The sequence below is a fragment of the Candoia aspera genome, chromosome 4, assembly GCF_035149785.1.
Source record: "Candoia aspera isolate rCanAsp1 chromosome 4, rCanAsp1.hap2, whole genome shotgun sequence".
In the NCBI taxonomy this organism is placed as follows: Eukaryota; Metazoa; Chordata; class Lepidosauria; order Squamata; family Boidae; genus Candoia; species Candoia aspera.
In genome coordinates this window covers 95512949-95527423 of record NC_086156.1, presented here as the reverse complement: position 1 = coordinate 95527423, position 14475 = coordinate 95512949, and the positions used below count along the sequence as shown (strand labels likewise).

General features: G+C 36.3%; 1 protein-coding gene across 1 annotated transcript; it reads right to left on the bottom strand.

Moving 5' to 3' along the window:
* Positions 1-232: 232 nt before the first annotated feature.
* LOC134496725 (vomeronasal type-2 receptor 26-like) lies at positions 233-9994 on the bottom strand. Its single transcript, XM_063302433.1, has 6 exons — positions 9780-9994; positions 8680-8968; positions 5968-6816; positions 5167-5394; positions 2147-2273; positions 233-1134 (listed from the first exon to the last, which is right to left on the bottom strand). Exons 1-6 carry the CDS (start codon positions 9992-9994, stop codon positions 233-235), a joined length of 2610 nt encoding a protein of 869 aa, XP_063158503.1.
* Positions 9995-14475: the final 4481 nt, after the last annotated feature.

The following is a 14475-nucleotide window of genomic DNA, read 5'->3' as shown; positions in this document are numbered from 1 at the left end:
CCTAGATATTCTAAGCTCAATGTACTCGAAGATTGCTTTATATAGTTACATTCTGAATGATTCAAAGTGTTTCCTAAGAATTCAAAAACAATACATTCAGAAAACAAAATATTTACAACTTTTATTGATTGATAGATAGATGGAGTTTATACGCTAGTCTAGCCACAAATAACTGAATGGTGTGTAATCAGGGGATGCTGATTATAAGAGAGAGTTCTCAATATATCTTCTTTCAGTGTTTTTTCCTCATTAGCTCTTCCCTGATATTCAAGTGCGGCCGCAGAAAAATTAAGAAACATTTTGGGAAAAAAATGCAACCCAGTAATGCAGCACTTGAGGCCAGGATGGAAAAGATCTCCACGGCCACCATGTATTTCCCCTTGGTGCTCAAATAGCTTGGAACAAAAGATACCCAAACGCTACAGAAGATCAACATGCTGAAGGTGATAAACTTGGCTTCATTGAAACTGCTGGGGAGTTTTCTCGAAAGAAAAGCCACTGTAAAACTGGAAGCTGCCAGGAAGCCCATGTAACCCAGGACACAGTAAAACATAGTAGCTGAGCCTTCATTGCATTGCAGTACAATTTCTGCAGTTTCTGAGTGCAGATCCATATCTGGGAAGGGAGGAGATGTTGCCAACCAAACTATACAAATAGCTGCTTGAATGAGGGAACAAGAAAGGACAATGGAGATGGCCAGTCCTCTCCCCACCCATTTCCGTACTCTGGATCCTGGCTTGGTGGCCATGAATGCTAAAAGCACAGTGATGGTTTTTGCCAACACACAAGATACCGCCACAGAAAAGACAATGGCAAAACTGATTTGTCGGAGGAGGCAAGTGATATTCCCAGGTTCAATGAGGAACTGCAATGTGCAGAGGAAACACAATGTTAGAGAGACAAGGAGCATGTAGGTGAGATCCCTATTGTTGGCTTTCACAATGGGAGTGTTGTGATATTTCACAAATGCTCCCAGCACAAAAAGAGTGAAGAGAGAAAAGGAAAGGGCCAATATAGCTAAGGTCATCCCCAAAGTGTTGTCATAAGAAAGGAAGGTCAATGTCTTCCTAATGCACGAATCACGCTTCTTGCTTGCGTATTGGTCTTGTGGGCATTCAGAACAGTCATCCGCGTCTAAAGACAAAAAGGTTTGTTCAGCTATGATTGTGAGCTGAGAAATTATCCCATGTTGATGAATAATAATGGAGAACATGAAACATCCAAACTGTAATTTTTAAAATTACAAATTATATATTTGTTTGTTTGTTTGTTTGTTTGTTTGTAAACCCATTGTCCTCAAGATTGCCGATACTGTGTGTTCAATATAAGCTAGTAACTCCTCTGTGAAGAGCTGTTTATTTTGTGTAGGCCAGTATCCCCTATGTAAAAAGTTGCTCAAGTGGAATTGGAGTTAGAATGTAAAAGAGCAAGAAATTCATCCCCCCCCCCCATTCCAGTGAGGGCTAATTACAACCTTTATTGGCTATACACAAGATTTGTTAATTCTGAGGGATTTAGGCAACATTGGATGGCTATTCCATGAGGAAAGGACCTATTTGTAAGCACAAAAAGGCAAGTAAACAGAAAGAGGATTTGAATGCAGTTATCTGCCCTGGATTTTTTATTAAATTTATAAGTGTTTGGAATTTCATGTGGCTAAGAAATAAAATCTGAACCCTTTTCATATTTTCAACAAAATTTTTGAAGCTAGTATTATATGTTTTTTTCTCCAATAATGTAACATGTTCTTTAGGTTTCATCTGATACCACGCAGATATTAAATTCTATTTTATTTATTTATTTATATCCCACCTTTATTATTATTTTTATTGTTTTATAAATAACTCAAGGCGGCAAACATACCTAATGCTCCTTCCTTCTCCTATTTTCCCCACAACAACAACCCTGTAAGGTGAGTTGGGCTGACAGAAAGCGACTGGCCCAAGGTCTCCCAGCTGGCTTCAATGACTAAGGTGGGACTAGAACTCACAGCCTCCTGGTTTCTAGCCCAGCAGCTTAACCACTAGTCCAAACTGGCTTTTTTCTACCTTTCTTGGGAGAAAAAAACGGCCTCCACTATTGTTCAATGTTCCTGGATATTTCTCATAAGCATCTTGGGATGATACAATAAGCTGAAGGATCTTACCATGCTGGCTGGATATTTTCCCTTCAGGACAGGGGAGGCAGTCATAACAGCAGAACTGCTTCCCTTCCTGCTTTTGTTTGAAATAACCGGGGAGGCAGCTCTCAGTACATGAAGACACGGGTAGGGCCTAGGAAATGTGGAGGACAGAAAGTTAATGACTGCCACTTAGAGTATAGCTGTAGAAACATTTTGGGTATACCTTGAAAAAAAAACATAACTTTTATGGATCAACAATCCAAGAAAAATGGCAATTTGCAATGAAGAAAAGTTCATGTGGTTTTTCAAGCATTTTACGTAAGTTAACAGCTTGTTCAGATTTTTTTAAAAATGTTATTTATGTAGTCAAGTTACTTTCAGAATTAAATTCAGAGCTGTATAACACAATCTCTGTGGTGGAGTTGGTCTTGACTCCTGGCAACTGTCTGGACCACCGCAGGTTTCTTTGAAACATTTTTGGAAATGGCTTGTCATTGCCTTCTTCTTAGGCTGAGAGAAAGTGACTGGGCCAAGGTTACCTGGTTGGTTTTTTGCATGTGGTGGGACTAACTTCACAATCTTGTTTCCAGCCTGGTGGCTATTCAGTTGCAGCAATATGATCTTGTCACAGAAAGTATAGTAAACTGCTTGTCAGCAAAAAAAAAAAAAATCATGTCTAAAAACAATTGTGTTTAGTTTTAAATCCCATTAAATTGTTTCCAAATAATGCATTCTTACTCTCTCTCTTCTTCCACACATAAACTCTGTCTCCCACACATGAATGCAATAACCTTAATTTTAATTAAGAACTCATCACCACATATGCAGTACATAAATCTGTATAGTTCTTTTATATTAGTTGCACTGGGACTTTTCATTCCCATAAACAGACACTTGTTTATTTAATGATTATATCTGCAATAATTAAGAGATACATCCTTTTGAGAAATGTTGAATTTGTATTATCAAGTGAGTCATATCTAAACTATCCACACGTAGAGACTAAAAGAGTGACAAATAAAGAAACCCCATAAATACATACTGTGTATACATACACAAATTTATAGAAAATAATTATTTTTAATATCAGTATAATAAAACATGTGTGAACAATTGAACTCTACTCCAGAACAATTCCTGAGATGTTACATTAGTTATCAACAAGATGACTGGGTGGATATGTTGCCCTTTGCTGAGGTTGCATACAATAATTCTGTCCACCAAAGTACAGGATTGTCTCCCTTTCAAGTAGTATATGGCCAATAATTTGTTCTCATTCCTGAATTTCCACAACATCCATGCAAATCCCATTCTGCCAGTATGTGGATGAAGCAGATAAATGCCCAATTGCCAGTAATTCAAAAAAAAACCCTCACCAAAGCCAAGGAAAGTTCAAAAAAATATGCTGACAACAAAAGGTCTCCAGAATGGGAATTTAATGTGGGAGAGAAAGTATATTTGTCTATAAAAAAATTACAGTCATTGCAGCAGTCTAAAAAACTAGGTCTGAAGTTTGTAGGACCCTTTGAAATTTAAAAAAAAAACAGACAAACCATCAACCAGTAACTGTGAAATTAAAACTCCCAAAATATCTGAAAAGGATCCATCCTGACTTTCACTGCAGCCTTCTGAAATGTCTGCATGAAGCCCCTCAATGGCATCCTGAACAACCAGCACCAGGTCCCACTATGATCAATGGAGAACAGCATTTTGAAGTGAAGGAAATTTTAGATTCCAGAAAACATTTTGGCAAACTTCAATATTTAATCCAATGGAAACATTATCGAGACCATGAGTGGGTAAATAACCACCATGTGAGGGCTCCAGATCTTGTAAATAAGTTCCATGCAAAGTATCCTAACAAGCCCAAACCTTAATTGTTGTGCTTGGTAGTTTCTCTGTATTAAACATATTAGATTTTTTTTTTTCAGGAGAGGCAGTATGTCAGAACCCACAATCAAATAATTATTAAATCATTCGATTGTGTTCTCTGCCATTGAAGCAATGTGTGTCAAGCTCCAGAGGGAGGCAAAGAGGTGCTGAGAGTGAGGAAGAATTATGTTATCTAATGGCAGGGTCCAAAGTCATATCAGGCAGAGATGGCCAGAACTGGAATGCTTAACTGTTGAGGGAAGGGGGGATGAAATGTTAAGGGGGGTTCCGATGTGCCTGTGTGCTTTTAATTTGGTAGTTTATGCAGGAACTTTTTAGTCATGGCTTTTTGTTTTAATCTCTACATATCATCAATAAATCTGAAATCTGAATTTTACCTGGATTCGTGAGTCAGAACCTTATAGAGTCAACTGTGTCAGATCCTTACACATTCTCTCTCTTCTTCCACAGATAAACTCTGTCTCCCACACATGAATGTAATAACCTTAATCTTAATTTATAACTCATTACCACATATACAGTACATAAATCTGTAAAATATTTTATTTTAGTTGCACTGGGACTTTTCATTCCCATAAACAGACACTTGTTTATTTAATGATTATATCTGCAATCACTAAGAGGCATATCATTTTGAGAAATGTTGAATTAGTTTTATCAACTGAGTCATATCCAAACTATGCCCACATAGAGACTAAAAGAGTGACAGATAAAGAAACCACATACATACATACTGTACATAAGGTAAAGGTAAAGGTTTCCCTTGATGTAAAGTCCAGTCGAATCCGACTCTAGGGGGCGGTGCTCATCTCCGTTTCTAAGCCTTGGAGCCGGCATTGTCATAGACACTTCCGGGTCATGTGGCAAGCATGATGAGTCGGAATGCCGTTACCTTCCCGCCGAAGCGGTACCTATTGATCTACTCACATTTGCATGTTTTCGAACTGCTAGGTGAGCAGGAGCTGGGATTAACAACAGGAGCTCACCCCGCCGCGCGATTTCGAACCGCCGACCTTCCGATCGACAGCTCAGCGGTTTAACCTGCAGCGCCACTGCGTCCCTACCATACTGTACATACATACACACATTTATAGAAAATAATATTTTTTTTAATATCAGTATAATAAAACATTAACACTCACAAAATCTACCTGCTTAAAACTGCTGTGCCATGTAATGGCATCTCCATTGATGGAGAAGAACTTGCCTGAAGAAGCCCAAGGTTCTAGCTTTCCAACTTTGACATGATGAATGGATTGGTTTGGGAATGTGACCCAGTTTAGAATATCAAATCCGGTTACCAATTCTCCATTCTGGTCAAAAGAAACCTGATCTCCTGCAGTATTGTTAAATACGACCCTTTTCAAAAATGAGTAGAGCTGCAAGGCAAAAGAGAGCACAGGAGTTTGCAAAAAGATGTCAGAGGTAATGCCTGAATCCCAATTCCTATCACCATTCTATATGATTTCTGTCTTTTGTCATTTGTTGGAACTTGATTGCAGAATATTTCATAAAGATACAACAATGAAGAAAAGAAGCTCTTTTATTTAAAAAAAGGAAAGGGATAGAAAAAGCAATAATAAAGAACCAGTCAACAATGTTCCCTTCTCTGAATCCCCATTTCAAAATATCCCTCCAGCACCCTCCCAATTATACAAATGAGTAGGTCAGTCCCCATTGCAGTAAAAAAAAAGTGCAAACCTGAACTAGGAAACTTTGTTTGATAAGTCATAAGGATGGATGCCAGAAAAGTAGGAAAGTGTTTCTCCATAGCATATCATTAAATGCAATAATACCAGTATGAATAATTCCTAAAATAGTTAAAATATAGTCATGTAGAGGAAAAAGCAAGCGAACTGTCTGGAGAATTAAAGATATATTAATCAAGAAACTCTCATGCAGAGATGATTCATTCTGGACTATCTAAATTAATTGAGAAATATGCTAATTACCTGCCATGGCTGCAGATCTTGAAGGAAGGCTGTCAATCCATTCACAGTTCCTCTCTGTCTGAAGGGACATGACCACATGGCCTGTATAGCTTGTGCTACTGCATAGACTGCATTATATACACCATAGCTTTGGCTACTCATCATCATTTCAAAAAAAGCTCCAGGAAGGGTCTCCAGCTTTTCTTTCCCAGTGCAGCTGTCATTGGTTTCCTCAGTAAGAGGCACTTTGGGAAAAGCACAATCAAATGCATGTACCCACACATCTTTGATAAAACCATCACCTCTTGATAAGAAAAGGTTCCTAGTCTGAAGAAACTGTTGGAAACCTGGAACTTCATTTGAGTGAACAGTGAAGGACAGAGATCCATGAAAGACTTGGATATCCCACTTCCTTTGGTAGGAAAATGATGCGAGATCAGTCTGAGCCACCATGATCCACACTTTCCCCTTTGGTTCCTTAGGCACTAATTTGGTTTCTGGCAGATATAGCAACAATCTCAAAATAACCATATTTCTTTCATAAATAAGCACAACATTGGCATTACTCCTCATGAAAACAAGGTACATTTCCACTAGCCAATCTATGTCATCAAAAACAGTACCTAGATAAAATTGCTTAAATCTTTTCAAGAAAGCAACACAGATTCTGTGTGGAGAAAGCATGGAGGAAATAGTATGGACAAATCTTTCTCCATCTTCATCTTTAAAAATGACTCCAATCCATGTCCACCTGAAGTGCAAAAGGAGCTGGACAATCCCCGTGTATTGGTAGGCTTCATCTGGGGCCATCTGATAGAAAGTATGTCTTTCAGAGCTATCATTCTTATGTAGAGGAGAACCGTATGTGATCTGTTGAAAGGAAAATTTAAAAACTGGGTAAGAGTAACAATTGCATATCTTCATTCGGGTCATGGGCATGTATGGGTACAGGAGGAGGTTAAAGACAAAACCTATATTGTGATATTGAATTCTGCTCCTTTGCACTTACGACTGTTAGGATATTATTGTACTGTGTCCTGTACCAAATAAACCTCCTAGAATTGTGATTGTGCAATATCTATAGGCCCACATGCACTCCTTCCTCAATTTCCATACTTTATTTTGTATCTGTTGCTTAACTGTGTTCTCACAACATGCTACATCAGTGATGGCAAAAGTTTGGTAAACCTACATGTTTATTCATATATGCTACAATCTTTGTCAACATAGCCCATCCAGGGTTGAAGAAGGTAGTCATGTTTATTTTTTCTCCTTTTTTCTCCTCAAAATGCATCCCCAGCTTATGAAAGACAGACTTTCAATGTAGGAGAACTCCAGCATGGATACCCTGGATTTATTTTTTTTCCATTAATATGTGCATACATTTTCTTAGATTTCTTTCCCACTTTACCTGGTTGAGATCAAGGCAGTATTCATACATCTTACCATTTTTTCTCTAGAACATAAAATCTATAAAGTAGGTTAGAGTGAAAGAGACTCACTGGATCTCAGCTGTTACCTTTGCAAAACTGTTAATCATTCTCCCATCACATGAGGCTTCCTGCTGTCTTTTTCTCTCCTTCTCCCCAGCATAAATAACTCTTAATATAAGCCTTATAATGAAATAATCATTTTATGCCAAAGACACAGCTTTTTCCAATCATTCCACAGATGACAGGTTCTCTCCCCTTATTAGCACCTCTATATCACAGCAACTTTAGAAACAAACTGACTGCTTCTATCAAAACATATTCGCCATTCGTGGTAAGAGAATGGGTGTCTTTCTCTACCACAGTTATCTTTGCTTTAACTATCTTTTATTAAAAGTGCCATAACTGGTTGAATTCATACTGCGCTCTTAGTCACTGGAATCTCAAAATAACTGTATTTCCAAGTATCAAGGAAAAACAAACAAAAAACCTAAACTAAATTAAATTAAACACATTTTTAGTTTTTTCAGTGTTTTAAGTTCATCCACTTTTGTTGACTATCATACATGCTGGATTAGATACCAGAAGATTATGAACTCCTATCCCCCCTTGGGAACTGCTAACTTGTTCTGTTCCTAAGTAATGAAGCATGACTTTGCTCCACTCACTCTCTATCAGCCCTAAAAAGAAGGTACTATTTTCACAAATCTTGCCAAAAAAATTGCAGGGACATGTTCTTGTAGTTACCAAGAGTCAGCGTTGACTCGTTAAACCATAACAACAATTTAAGCAAAAGCCTTATCATTTTTCCTGTATTTAAGTTTGAAGAATCAAGGAAGGAAGGGAGGGAGGGAGGGAGGGACCTTGCTATAATACATTAAATGGAGATTATATCCGTTGGAATGATCAGATTTGTAGTCTGTTACCTTTATAGGCTGATTTAATATTGTTATTCTTATTAGTTTAAATATATATATAAGAAACCATCAGGATATGCAAATTGATTGAGCAAATTCAAGGAGACATAAAGAAAACCCTATTATGATAACCTTCTGCATGAGAACATTACTAGCTATTAGAGAATTATCACGTTCTAAGTATTTGTTTAGTTTTGAACAGCTTTAACCTGTTCAAAATGGCTTCTTACCACTATGTTAAGTTCTAAATAATTCATTTCCTAAGTTGGCATTGCTTTATGTGTTTCATAAAAAAAACCCAGACATTCAAACCTTTATGTCTTCAAATCCCATTGGTAGACTGTAGACCATGTATTAAAGTCCTGTGAGTTACCTATAGTTCCTACCTGTGGAACTTTGTAGATCCCCAAAATACATGCCATAGTGAAAGAGATTCCAGAATAAAGAGCTCCGATGACTGAAACAAGTTTGTTCTGAACCTCACACTTATAATTGGGGATGAATTTCTTCTGCTTGGAGAAAAGTTCCATTGTGGCATATATTGAATATCTCCCAGCATAATTATCATAGATTCTGAAGCCCAGAGTGAAGTTGGGTAAGATCTGAGGGGTTTCATTGATCTCCTTCACGGCAAATACCAGAGCCAAGATATGTTGGTAGTACTTGGTAAGAACGCTGCAATCAGGATTAAATACTGCATCAAGGGAAGTTCTGCATCTAAGAAAGACTTTTTAATATTTTTATGCTTCATTGAAGGTCTCCAGAATGGAACATTCACTTTCCCATATTATGTCACTTTATTGGAATCAAAACTGAGAATACATTGTCAGTAGAATTATCATTGGTGTTTCTTAGACTTATTTAGAAGATTGTCTCCATTTGATGGAATAAAAGCAAGTAACAATACCTTGAACCTGAGTAATGCTTTGGATAATGCTGTAATAGGGCAACTCTCCTATTCTCATATGGCTTGGGAACAATTTATGAGACATCTTTTTGACTCCATGAGTAATTTAAAACTATTTTCTCTTACAGGGAAAGTTTCTGTTATTTTTAAATATAGGAAGTACTGTATATTTCATTTTTAATACCTTGTGCTCCTATGATAACAAAATGGTATAGCATCAAATGTAGTTCAATACAGAACCAGATTAATATTAGGATAATGTAATTATTTTAATTTCACCAGTGAAATAAAGTCTCTCTCTCTCTCTCTCTCTCTCTCTTTGTCTAAGTGTCTGTATGTCTGTGTGTCTGTGTGTCTGTAAGTGTGTCTGTGTGTTTGTGTATCATTTGCAGTAAAAGAAGCAAAATGCAATGTTTACTTTATGTGCATAATTTCAATATGAATCACTTTTAATAATTGCGTTAAATAAATATAATCAGCTACTGTATATGAGCACTCCCACACAGAGACACACTTGCATACAGATAGAAAAAGAGGAGGAGGAGGAGGAGGAGGAGGAGGAGATGGAAGATTTCTCACAGAAATTCATCATTAAATAAATGGTGGGGATCTTCACCGAAGGTAGGAGGAGTTGTAGGGATGGTGATAAGAGATGCAATACCACCAATGATAATGTCACTGGCTTGAAAATAATTGTGCACAATGGGAAGTGGCTCACGGCTAGTACATTTTGCCCTTTCAGTCATACACACTGTCCATGGCAAGGACAGGATTAAAAGCAACAGTCGTGCCATTGTTATGTCAGCTCCCCGTTATCTACAAATGATCAAGTTTCCCTCTTATTCTGAAGTTTTTCCACTATTGCTCAAATTTGATTTAAATGTCCACCAATTTCTTGGAGTGCTCCATTCTCCACTGAAGGTGTAAATACTTGTGCATTCTATCATGTCTCTATCCTTAGCTTTGCTCGTGTTTACCAAGCCTCCCAAAGGGGCTTTTTAGGGAAGCAGAATTAATCACAGTCTTTTAAATAATAACAGATCAGACAGAATATCTATTTTAAAATTCCAATTTCTGTGTTGTATTGTGAGAAACATGTTATCGCTAAATAATACTTTATCACACCCAATAATGGAACAAAGCACATGTGTATAAGGAAGGACCCCAACAGATTGAAAAACATCCATTTCTCACATTAAGAAATGGTTATTCAGTAGAAAGGGGGGGAGAGGGACATGTATGTGTATTAATCTCTCATATACACACAGTATGTCTATGCATTATATCTTTATGTACTTTTATCGATGACAGATTCTTAACCTCATTTTTATGTTATTATTATTCAGAACTGCTAAAGCCACCTGTAATAAGTGAAAAACAGTACTTTAAATTGAGCGGTGAAGCTTACTGCAGACTACTCCAGGACGTATTAAGTAGATTTTATATTGTAATGAAAGATTCTACCTATCTACCTACTAGCTACCAATACTACCTCCCCAACTTCCTGATTCTACCCTTTATTGTTTCTACTATAGATTCTACTATATAGCTCTCCCATTTTAACACTCTCAGAATACCTGTGAAGGTCTGCTGAAGAGGAACCAGACTTAGAAATGTGTGGATCACCTTACTGGGTAATGCCTAGCCCAGGTGAAGCCATTCCTCTAAATACTCAAGGACATAGTCAGCTTAAAGAGTATTCCCAAGCTGCATATCTGGTTCTTCAGGAGATATCTACCCTGTTTAGTCCACTTAAGGGCCCATTCCTATGGGCAAAGATTTTCCCAAGTACCAGATCCTCTACAACATCTGGATTCAGTTTTAATCACTTTCCTTTCATCAAACCAACATCTGACCAAGGTGGAGCCCTAAAGGGGTCCACTGAATCTGTCTCAAATCTAACAATATGATTGTTTCATAACCATGAGAGTCCCACACACTCATGCCCCAGCTCCCTAAGGCAGGGAGAAGCAGCATGCTTCATGAAACAAATGACATGGTATCTGGTAGCACCTCTTCCAATTTACAAACTTTTTTAAAGGTATCAGGTTTCATGAACTGCATCTCACTTCATCAGATTCCTCAAATCTATGCTAGATCTGGAGGGTCAAGCAGAAACAATGGGAGAAAGGTCGTCCTGCAAGTAACCAGGCCCTATGCCATATAGGGCTTTACATGTGACAACCAGCACTCTGAATCACACTAGGAAGTCTGCTGGGAGTCTGCATAGTTCCCAGAACAATGCTGTTACATGGGCCTAGCAAGAGACACCAAAAACTGCCTGGGCACTTCATGTTGGAGTAGTTGAAGTTTCTGAATGCTCAAGGGCAGACCCATGTAGAGCACATTACAGTGATCCAAACAGCAGGCAGAAAAATAAAATTTTAAATCAGGTAATCCTAAACCACCACTTTCTTTAACATCTTGCAACAATTTGTATTTAATTCTTGTTTTTTTTGCCTTGCCATACCAACTTAGAAATATCTTTTTGCCATCATTGAAATGGTTCATTAGTCATCAATATCGGTATTGTCTTGAATAAAAACAACATCCTGGGTAAAACATTCATCTTAATTACTGAAGTTCTTCCCGACAGTGACAGTTGTAATTCATCCCACCTCAATAAATCCTTTTTGATATCATTCCAAACCTTAACATAATTATTCTAGTACAGCATCCAATTCATATTCATCAATGTGTCCCCAAGATATTTAACTTTTTTCTCAATTTTAAAACCAGCCTTTTTTGTCAAAGTCTCTTGATCATGTATATTCATATTTTTGACCAATATCTTTGTTTTTTTATTTGTTTACTATAAAACCAGCTGAAGCATCAAAGTCATTCTCTTTCTTCATCAAGTGTCCAATTCCATTCAAAGGCTCCTGTAAAAACAAAACTACACCATCAGTAAAGGCCCTCAATTTATAAGACTCGTTTTAAATTTTCAAACTCATTATTTTCTTATCCTGTCTAATGTCTCTATTCAACATCCAAGACCAAAATGAAAAGCAAAGGAAACTCAGGACATCCTTCTCTGTACCTCACATGGTTTAGTTAATTCGCTATCAAGAATAATATGTTCTTCTGAGATGTATATATCAGCTTAATCCCTTTACTACAATTCTCCCAAAGTCCATATCTTCCAGAACTTTAAACATAAAGGAGCAATTCAAATTATCAAAAACTTTTTCCACATCCAGAAAAAATCAATGCCACTTTCTTCTCATTATGTTGCTTTAAGTACTCTATTATATACAATACAATTCTCACATTGTTTCTTATTTGTCTTTTAGGTAGAAACCCACTTGGATCATCATGAATAAATTCCTGTAAAATCTTCTTTAATCTATCAGCCAATATTGAAATAAATATTTTAAAGTCATTATTCAACAGTGAAATCAATCTATAATTTTTAGTTGAAGTTAAATCTTGCCCTTCGTTAGGTGATAATGCAATATTAGCCTCTTTCTGAGAGTCCAACATAGCAGATCCCTGCAAAATAGAATTCATCATATTTTTAAGTGGTTGCAGAAATTGCTCTTCAAAGCACTTATAATATGATCTTGGTAATCCATCAAGCCCTGGTGCTTTCCCTATTTTGATCTTTTTAACGGCTTCTGATATTTTAAAAGTTGTTACAAGTCTATTCATAACTTGCTTCTGAGATTGTGAAAGTTTTGGTAAATTCTGTTTCTTCAAATATTCTTCAGTTTTTCCAGAGAAACATTTCGTCTATTCTAAATATTTGAGTAAAAGTCATGGAAGGTTTCTGAATACTGGCATTATATTTCAATACAGTATCACCTTCTTGAATCTTTAAAATCATTTTCTTTTCTTTCTCCTTTCTCAGTTTGTACACCAACTATTTTCCTGGTTTATTTGCAAACTCATTTTTTTTCTGTTTCATATATTTTACTTTAGTCTCTATTTCTCTTATAGTTAACAGGGATAGTTGTTGTGATAAGAGCTTAATTTGATATAAAATAGCAGAATCTGTTGGTTCTTTCTATAAATCATCCTCTTTTCTTTTAAGTTCCTCTAGTATAGTATGCATTTTTTTCTTGAGATTTCTTTTTTTTAAATCATGATTATATTGGATAAAATAACCTCTTATTACAGCCTTAGTAGTATCCCAAACAGTTTTGCATTCAGCATCTTTATCTAAATTATAATCAAAATATTCATTTAACTTATTTTTACAGTCCTCCAGAACCAGTTCTTTTTGTAATATTGCTTCATTTAATCTCCATCTAAAAGTTGTCATTTTCTCTTGAGTATTAAACTAACTGAGTTATGGTCAGAGAAAGTCTTAGGTAGAATATCCACCTTAGCAATCTTATTTGCCAAGCCCTTTGAAATCCCTATCATATCAATTCTTGAAAAAGATTTATGTCTTTCTGAAAAAGTTTCCATTCTTTTGTCTCCAAGAATCTATCAGTGGCAAATTGTCCATCAAATCAAAACAAGATTTTAATAGTTTTCCTTGGTTCAGCTTAATTTCTTTCCATATATTCTCACAAGTTGTGGAACAATTACTCCATTCCAATCTCACAACAAGCACCAATTTTCATATAAAAACTGTGACAGTTGTTCCATAAGTTGTTTAAAAAACTTCCCTTTATCATCATTTGTCATATAAAGTCCAACGATTACAGTACAGATTGAATCCCTTGCATCTCTACTTCTACTGCAACATACTGTATCTACCATGATCATCAGACAATAAAAGCCATGGTTTCAGTTGTGGTTTAATATACAAAACAACTCCAGTCATCTTTTTTCAAACCTTCTGATATAAATTCTTCACCCAAAGTCTTGTATATTAAATATTTTACATCTTTTTTTTAGTACCGTTTCTTGCAAAAAAATTACATTCTGATTGGATTTTCTCAAATAGTGAAAATATATATATATATATATATTCTTTTTTGTGGAGCATTGGCTCTATTTGTATTCCATGTTATACATTTAAACTCTATAATTAGGTAAACAATCCATCAGTCTCTTTAGCTGTGGCTTCCAACTCTGCAACCTGTTTTTCAGTATCTTTGGGTTGTTGTTCTCCTTGTACACCCATCTCTTCCATATCCATCAACTCCTGTTCCAAATATGCCCCAAATCTTGTAATGAAATCATTGGCCTTTTGAACAGAAGGTAACCTAAACCTTTGTTGATAAAAAGTAAAAATTACACATTCCAGCTTCTCCCAACAAAATGGAATCTCTTTCTACTTCAAAACTTCTGTTTTTGTAGAATCCTAATAGGAATTTCTTTT

Coding starts and splice junctions, on each gene's coding strand:
- LOC134496725 (XM_063302433.1), bottom strand. CDS start 9,994: ATGGCACGACTGTTGCTTTTAATCCTGTCCTTGCCATGGACAGTGTGT. Junction 5,395..5,967: donor AAGATCTGCAGCCATGGCAG/GTAATTAGCATA, acceptor TTTGCCTTGCAG/CTCTACTCATTTTTGAAAAG. Junction 1,135..2,146: donor GAAAATATCCAGCCAGCATG/GTAAGATCCTTC, acceptor TTTTGTCTTTAG/ACGCGGATGACTGTTCTGAA.